The sequence below is a fragment of the Ambystoma mexicanum genome, chromosome 9 (assembly GCF_040938575.1).
Source record: "Ambystoma mexicanum isolate Mex_15411 chromosome 9, UKY_AmexF1_1, whole genome shotgun sequence".
Classification (NCBI taxonomy): domain Eukaryota; kingdom Metazoa; phylum Chordata; class Amphibia; order Caudata; family Ambystomatidae; genus Ambystoma; species Ambystoma mexicanum.
The window spans coordinates 709,439,017-709,448,266 of record NC_090931.1 but is presented as its reverse complement, the minus strand read 5'-3'; the positions used below and the strand labels follow the sequence as shown (position 1 = coordinate 709,448,266).

The window sequence follows — 9,250 nt, the reverse complement described above, 5'->3', positions numbered from 1 at the left end:
TAACCCATCGAAATGCATATTAAAAAAGAAACACAAACAACACTATGCTAGGCCTGGCATCTCTCTTTGACATTTACATTTTAATAGTCCCCTAGTGGAAAGAAACTATTAGGCATCCATTTATTGTGTTTATATTCTGTAAAATGCTTGATAGACTCAGAAAGGGTTGCCAGAACATACTGTTTACTGAGCATCAGGGGCAGCACGCCCCTCTCTAATTAGCACCATATTTTTCGCAGACCATAGACAGAGCAACAATAAAACAGTGACACAATGCAAATGTACGCATGAGCACCAGCTAAGCAAGACTAAACAATAGCAGCTGACACAAAGAAGAAGAGTCTGCTACACAATATAGCGCTGGTGAAAAGAAAAGAGCTAGGCATTGGCCTAACTGGACAGAAATACCTCTCCATTCAGCACAGTGCAGATACAGCGCCGGGGCGTATATAAGGGCTGCCATGCCCATTGGCCGAAGCACCAAGGTCTCGCATCCTCCACCGCGCAATCATGGGAAAGGTAAGGGGAATGTTTCCGTGTTCATTTGCAGAGACAACATATGACTAACACCTGCTGCCAGCACGCACAATATGCGTTAAGCAATCCCAAGGAAAGCTTTTAGTTTGGCAACACGTGTGATATGAAATGGCACATGGCCATGTAGATGTCCAATCGTGTCTCCAGCGGGACCAATAACAAAAGCCCGGGATGTTCGAGTCATCTGTAATCCTAGTTATGTTGTGAATCAGTTGCATTTTACTTGTGTGCAAATGAAACATCTAAAGTTGGGCATAAGAGCAGATTTCCTTTCGTGTACCTGTCTTTTAAAATATGAATGATCTGTTTTGGTATAATGAAGAAAGACATTGCCATTTGAGATTTGAACTATGTCAAGCGCTGTCTAGCTCATCAATTCCTTTGGTCTGCCTGCTGTGCAAAACCTATGGTCCGGTGAGTTTTCTGTTATACTACGACAGGCTTGCATTTGGTCTGCCCTTCGAGGCACTACACTGTGCACACCATGGTGCAGACTCATTCACATTGCATTTGAAATAAAGGAGACACCATTGGCCTGAATCACAAAGATTTACACTGGAATACATTGGGAGATATTATTGAGCACCTGCTATCTTGCACCTTATTCACAAAGCCCAACACGGCAGCCAATCTGGAGATGCTTGAAGCATCCCTGAGATGCCCTGTCCTTGAGCAGATCTTTGTGGATCACATTTGCACCTGAAAGTTTCAGACGTTCCGGGCATCTTCAGATCTGATCCTGTGAATCTATGATAAGGCAGCAGGTGCAGACCACAGATGCTCACGGGGATCTCCTCATTCTCCGCAGTGCGGATCTTTGTGAATGAATCCCTGTGTGATCTGGTCGTGGCCTAGCAGTGGAAGAAGCATGCACGGCACACACGCTGTGTGCCACATTTGGGATGTGCTCGGATTGTTAAAGCAGGCATGAAAATGTTATGTTATGTTATTTTGCATCTATATAGCGCCTTATATACCATTGGTATGTTCTGAAGGCGCTGGTAGGTTGAACGCCCTTGGGAACCGAAGTTCATATCAGTAGAGAGAGTAGAGAGAGTCAAAAGGTGCGTGTGAGCACCGGGTATGTGTACAGCTCGTGCGGTATCGGTGTAATAGCTGCTTTCTAGCGGTAGGTGTGATGGTTGAGAGGTCAGGAGTATGTGTTCGTTCTGGCAGGATTTATCCAGATCGGATGTGGCTGCGTTAGGCCTGAGGAGAACGCCTGGCTGGGGGGTGCGCAACCAGCAGTGTTTACTTAGAATGATGTGGAGTGAGCGGCGGATGTTGATATGAGAACAGTTATACCGAATGGTGTCATAGTATCTCTGTGTTCTAGTTGAGTGGTGATGTAAAGGAGAGAGTAAGCATGATGGTGTGATATGATGGGTTATATGCTCTTTCAAACGTTATCTGCATTTCAGACCATAGTATACACGTCACGCAATTCTATGCGCTCCTGTCCATTTCATGCACTCCTATCTACTCCATGCACCCCAGTTTGCTCTATACATTCCGGTCCGCTCCATGCACTCATGCATTCCGGCCCACCCTGCGCGCTCGGGTCCGCCCTGCGTACTCTAGTCTGACCCAACATTCACAATTCTGTCTAAGTGTGGACATGCTAATATTCACCTTTCTGTCTAAGTGTGGACATGCTAACATTCAAGGTCCTATCTAGATGCAACGCAGGCCAATATTCACAATTCTGTCTAAGAGTGGACATGCTAGTATTCACAATTCTGTCTGAGTGTGGACTAGCAAGTGTGGACATGCTAATATTCACAATTCTGTCTGGGTGTGGACATGCTAATATTCACAATTCTGTCTTGGAGTGGACATGCTAATATTCACAATTCTGTCTAGGAGGGACATGCTAGTATTCACAATCTGTCTGGGTGTGGACATGCTAATATTCACAATTCTGTCTAGGAGTGGACATACTAATATTCTATGTCCTAAAAAATGATGAATCAAATGTGTATTCATGGTTTAACACCTCTTTTGTCCGCTCCAGGCAAGGCGATGCTCATGTATTTTTCAGGGGGGGTAGGGGCATGGAAGGAGATGCATGATCCTGCCTCCTCCATTAACTCCCCTGGACAAATACATGAGCATCTCGACCGGCAGGCAGTTTTGATGCTGGATGACATCCTATGGATTCCGAGGGAATCTGCATGCTTTTGAAACTGCAAAAAGCAGGCGGAGTCCATAGGAATCTATGTGAATGACGCCTGTCATGTAGGCACCCTGGGGGATGAATTTATGACTGTTTGCATGACCAAGAGGTAAATACACACACAGGAATGGGGACCGTCCAGATGCCTGTGAATTGTTTATACCTCAAAATTGCATGGAAGGGACTTGATGAATGCAAGTGCACTTATTTAAGGTCCCCTCCATGACTGCATTGGTGATGCATCAGTGTAAAAATAAACATACTAAACGAGCGTAGGTGGAACGTTGCATGACCACATGTGTGGCAGCTTCTGCTGGTCCTGCCTTTTTCGCCAGGAGCACATTGCGCACTGGGATTTGTAGGCCTGCACTTGAAAGGGGAACGCCAAATTTCAAGTTTCAGAAGGCAGTGACTTCAGCTGGACAGACAGAACTGGCTGAGTTTGTCAGATGTGGCGTGGGGTCACGTGGAAGAACGCACGCCTTACTGTGACGAATCGGTGAATTTTAGTTGGCATTTATTGAGATATATACAGGGGAGATTCTAGGTGCGCGTGACACATTCACAGATCTTCGCCATCATGGGCCTTTTATAGATGCAGACACTGGTCGCAAGGATTGGCAGTTCTGCAGTACTCTCTGCTACAGCACTGCAAAACGAACAACACAGTGAAGGCATGGGTGAGTTGTTTTCGCATAGCAGCGTGCCACGTTGCAGCAACTTCAGAACACATGGAGGGAAAGGGGCAAGGAGAGGTAACAGGTCCTACCGCAAGTAGAGGCTGACAGGAGTCACAGCACCCCTGTGTCTTTTTGTATGTGATGTGTGTGTTGGAACGGTAATGGCCAAAAATGTCGCCCTCACAATTACGACGGCTGAAAATGCCGACTTTTATTTTTAGACTGCCCTTACACCACATATATATGTGGATCACACAGATCCTGTTGGAACAGCTCATATTCTGAACAGAACTAGCTCAAAAAAGTTATTCAATTCGGTCCTTCGTAAGGAGACATTAGTCAAACGGGACGTCACAAAGGAGAGTCTTGTTATAGTGGACATAGTCAAATGTAGACTAGATAGATTAACAAACGGCGCACCAGCTATCAAGGTGCCGGGTCCTGTCTGTTCTTGTCGCAGTTGGGTTTGCATTTGGCTTAGATGGAAGGGTGCCATCTCCACTTGCCCCCCCCCCCCCACTCAGGCTAGCTTGCACTCACTAGTTGCAGATAAGCAGTGATGGAGACAGGCTGCGGAATGAGGGGCAGAGCCCACCCACACTGCCCTGGGGAACAACCTGCACTTGAGACCACTGCTCAGTTGTATTCAGAGTGAGTACTCGCAGCTGATGTGAGTCCAATAGTGGCTAAACTTTTAGTAAATCTGCAAATGTTATGCCCTTTAAGGATGAAACTATGCTGCATGCCTGTGGCAAACATTACTACAAGCATGTTCTTTTATCACACAGGGTCTGGGATGCGCAATATTCTCTTGAAAATAGTACAACTCATTGCACATGATCTCAAGTGGTTCCTTCCCAGGTGTGAAATAATGAACCAGCCACAGGTTTCAGGCTCACACAGTATTATGTTCAGGCACGAGTAGGCCTACATATATAAACTGTCTAGGAATGCAACATAACATGTATCACAATGCTCCGTTTTCCAGCACATGATGTGAGGGCGCAGTTTCAGCATATTCTACAAAGCAACCGTGGGTGTGAAAAGTGGGCATTGCTTTGTCCGCATTATTTATTTATTTATTTATGTGATTTGTTTCATATTGAACTTTACACATATACAATGAATTGTGCCTATCACATATAAAAAGCAATTCATCATTCAACTCATACCCAATAACCATATCATTACGTGTCTGCATTACTAGTTTAAATAAATGCACACTGGGGTGTTATTTTGAGTGCAGATTACTGTTGTGCTGCTGAAGAGGCAATATTTACACATGCAGCTACCTTAGCTGCCAAGCAGAGTCAATATGCTAGAAAACCAATTCCAGGGAACCACAGAAGTGTTAGATGAGCGACGCCAATGTAGTTCAATGAAATCTTTTGCACAACATCAGTTTGTTTTGAAAAATTCTCTTAAACAACATTCTTGAAACATATTAGCGGTCTGATTTTTAATGATGACCGGTTGAGCCGTTCGACTGGCCACCATAACAGGATCTAAGAGGGTACGGGCTCCCGGTGGGATGCGGAGACCTCTTCTTCTTTTTTACACACAGGAGTTTCACAGTGGTGCAAAAATGAGTAAGCTCGCAACATGGTAGGGTTGCCCTGATGAGGGACTCGCTCCGAAACACATTGGCAAACATATTTTGTTCCTGCCCTCCTTGATTGAGATCATTACAAACTTGACCACTAATATGTTTCAAGAATTATGTTTAAGAGACATTTTCAAAACCAAATTATGTTTGAAAAACAATTGAATTGAACTGCATTGAGCCTTTCTGTGTGAGCACGTGGTTTCCTGGCATTGGTTTTCTAGGACAGTGACTCTGCTTTCTTTGAATCTAAGTGCTTAGGGGTTTACAGCGGTGCGGCTCCTGATAATTCACTCAGAGGTTTATCACAGAGCGTTTGAGAGATTGTACGATTGGTGATGCCCACCTCTCCCAGTTCGTTAGTTCTTTGAACCTTAGCTACTTAGCAAGGGAGCAGGGTACAACAAAGGAGAGAATACAGATAGAGAGACCTGTTTAGAGCTAAGGTACGAGGCCAATTAAGAGAGCTCATTCTCCGGGGCTAGGTTCTCAGATATGTATAAGTGTCAAAGTGAGTACCATTTAGGTATTTCATAGTAATGTATATATATTTAAAATGCAATGAAGGTCGCCTTTAAAGAGTCAGACTTTGGCCTTGTCATGGGAATGCACAAAATAAAGCACTCCAATGTTGTCCGTGTGCATGGGGACACCTGCCCTAGATTTACATATATACTCTACTGGCCCACCCTGTATGACATGCTCGGTCCACCACTAGAGGATAAGGAATGTCACTACTATGAATAGATGGAAGATACAATTGACACGATACAACGTTCATTCATCACCAGGGTTTTTTTCGCAGAGTTTTTTGCACCGATTTTTGGCCGAAAAAATGCATTTGAAAATATGGGTGGGTGAGAAAAGGGATATACGGGGTATGGGGAGGTGAATAGGTAATACACAACTGGGAAGGGGGATTTGGGAGAACTCCCCCAAATAAACAAAACAATTTAGATTCGTTTTTTCAGCCAAAAATCTGCTGCAAAAAGCTCAGCGAAATAAACCCTGGTGACGGAATGACATAGACTCCTTCAAAACAAGTTCAGTACTATCCCAGTACCCTTGCACAATTATAATAGGGCGGATACGCCGGCTCCCACAGAGGATGTATATTTGTCTGGGCAATGTGTAGAACATGTCCCTTTATTAACAATATCTCACCATGTTGGCCCAGTTGAAGAAGGTTGAGTTCTAGATAGGAAGTAGACGACCGATAGGATTGTTTGTGTGACTTATCATGGTTGGCTGAAGGCTGTTGCCGTGAAAATCTACAGCATAAATAAAGACTATTCAAAGAAACAAAACATGCAATATTTCTTTCAATTGCTTGAAATGCAGTGCCTAAATTCAATATCACGCTTGTTCGTGTCAGCAGTTGATGACCAGGCTAACATTTCACCTTCTTGTCCGCGACAGATCATCTTCTATGAGGACAGGAACTTCCAGGGGCGCTCCTACGAGTGCCGCTCTGAGTGCCCTGATCTGAGCTCTTACTTCCGCCGCTGCAACTCCATCCGGGTGGAAAGCGGCAACTGGATTCTCTATGAGCACCCCAATTTCAAGGGACACCAGTACTACCTGAGGAGGGGGGAGTACCCAGACTTCCAGCAGTGGATGGGTTACAATGACTCTATCAAGTCATGCCGCCTGACCCCACAGGTAAGCTTCAATGAAAGCAACTCATCTATTTTGCCAACTAGTAGAATTTATATCTACATGGGTGCTTATCCTCTACCAGTGAGTGTGGTCAGATTCTGCAGAGGTGGACCTGGTGTACAACTTTCTGTTGTGTTTGATGTTCACTCAAGATAATTTCCTCCTGAAATAATGAATCATATATTAGAGGGAAGGGAATTTTAGATTTTCTGGAGGTATTGGAAAGTAGGAATCTTCTGGGGCAAATCAATACTTTCTTTTCTAACAAAGGGAATGTAGACAAAGAAAGAGTAAATGATCCGTGCAAACATTAATGGTGGTCTTTACATCAGCACATTTATAGTTTTCTTGTCCTTAATAGGGAGGAGCTGCAAAAACGCCTCTTCTTTTTACTTTTGGCCATTGGTTGGTAAAGCACCACCTATAAGCTGAAACTATTGCATTAGAGTACACCTAGGGATATATGGCAAATGAGGAGGGACACAAATCTTGTAGGTGTTGTTTGGTTATTTACCCACTCATTGATTTCCGATGGCCACGCTAATCCCTATTGCCATTCCCACCCACTTCCTGCCCCCTTCCAAACACATCCTCCTGGGATTTCCTTGAGTTAGCTTTACCAAGCCTTACTGTCAAATGTGAGCTCAAAATGCCTGCCAGTGTTTTTTCAAAGCAGTCTTCTGAGAGTTAATGACTTAATTTGAACTGTAAATCTGCTACTGGTGCAACAGAACCACCCTAACCAGGTCTGCCCTCAGCCACTGATTGACAAGCACTATGCTTGTCCCTCAATGAAGTCCTGTTCTGAAAAAGCATTGACAAAGCCAAAAGTTTTGGCTTGTGCATAAGTATAAGGCATTTGCCAGTCACTGCTATCCTATGCACAGGTACTCGCACCATTTTGCAGCTGCTACCATTGATGGGGAGATAAAACAACTACATTTGTTATGCCTACACAAAAGCCAAAGCTGTTGGCATTGCCAAGGCTTTTTTCAACCCCTCTGCCCCTGCTTCCCATCTGTTTTCCCTTGCTTTTGTTAAAAACGATGGTTGGTTAAATACTATTATATTGATGCAACGACCACCGTTTGTCCTGCACACATGAAAAGGCATGTCACTGTAAATAGTTAAATAAATATGGTTAGATTTTATTTGAAATGTTAAATTCCCTTTTTTTTATCTCTCTTACATTCTAAACACTATCATGAAACCCCAGAATCTTAGCTAAAAAAAAAAAGCGAAGAATAAGTGCAATACTTGGTCAAGTTTGTTGATGGAGTTCAAAGGTTAATAGGGGAGAGGGGCAAGGCATCCATTTTGTAATGTTAGGTTGCACAGCAGGTGCCGCTGAATAATTTCAAAAATATCTACTCCAGATAGCAAAGAGCACATTTTACAGTCTGTTACACTTTTTTCCAAATGAGATAAATGAATTAACCCATTTTTGAAAAATCACCCCCATTTATGTGCACGTGTACCGAACAGGACACCGAAGGGGGTTTGTCTGTATTCTGTACAAGACGATCATACACACGCCAAACTTCACATGGTACTTTAGCACGAATGCACGTCCCTCTGTATTTTGATTTGGAACTTCAATTGGAAGCTAGAGCATAACAGATGTTTGTGATGTCACATCTGACTTCACACCTAATGGTGGGTCTACAGCAGCTGGAAACAAATAAGTTGGAACATATCAAGTCTAGCTGACTTACCAGGGTTCATTTGACGATTATTGTGGTAAAGCACTTTAAGGAAGCAGGAAACTCTGATCACGTGTACCACTATAACCAGGTCTGAAATTTCCTTTGGCTGGTGTGTTTAGGCAATAGTGAAATACATGCCAGCCCATTGTTTATATTGAAATAGTTATGGGCTAAAAATCCTCTTTAAACTCAGAAAATGAATTGGTTTGCTCATTATGCACATGTAAAATCATGGCTAATGTAGTTGACCAGGAAGGGCCACTGTAACCATGGTAATGACTATGGATGCGCTTCTCAATTTAATACATTGTCTTACATTCTTTCGTAGCACCATGGTTCCTACAGAATAAGACTTTATGAGCGGGAGAACTTTGGAGGCCAGATGATGGAATTCTCAGAAGATTGCCCCCACGTGTACGAGCAGTTCCGCTACAATGACATCCACTCCTGCAATGTTCAGGACGGCCACTGGATCTTCTATGAGGAGCCCAACTACAGAGGACGCCAATACTACCTGAGACCCGGCGAGTACAGGAGATACAGCGACTGGGGAGCCGTGAGCCCCAGGGTTGGATCTTTCAGAAGAGTCAGAGACACTTACTAAGTTACTGACATAGATATACAATGTCAGATGATCACAATAAACTATTCTTGAATCAATGCATTTGGAACATTCTAGTATTTGCGTTTCCATTTTTGTATTTTTGAAAGGTGTTAGTTGCATTAAAGCAGATACTGCACATACAGAGCACGTGCAATTCACAAAACACATGTACATGTTAATATTCTAGCCTGTATATTTCACTGACATTGTCCCTATCAGAAAGTCCATCATTAGTCAATGAATGGGTTGTTTATGTCACACAAATGGATTAATTTAGCACTCTTG

The 9,250-nt window shown here is 43.5% G+C and overlaps 1 protein-coding gene across 1 annotated transcript; it reads left to right on the top strand.

Moving 5' to 3' along the window:
* Positions 1-510: 510 nt before the first annotated feature.
* On the top strand, positions 511-8,980 carry LOC138489733 (gamma-crystallin-3-like). The gene is made up of 3 exons (XM_069617376.1): positions 511-519; positions 6,416-6,658; positions 8,690-8,980. The coding sequence occupies exons 1-3, from the start codon at positions 511-513 to the stop codon at positions 8,963-8,965; spliced, it is 528 nt and encodes a 175-aa protein (XP_069473477.1). The 3' UTR covers positions 8,966-8,980.
* Positions 8,981-9,250: the final 270 nt, after the last annotated feature.

Excerpts from the sequence above, each read along its gene's own strand:
- LOC138489733 (XM_069617376.1), top strand. Across the intron at positions 6,659-8,689 it reads CATGCCGCCTGACCCCACAG|CACCATGGTTCCTACAGAAT; the intron begins GTAAGCTTCAAT and ends ATTCTTTCGTAG.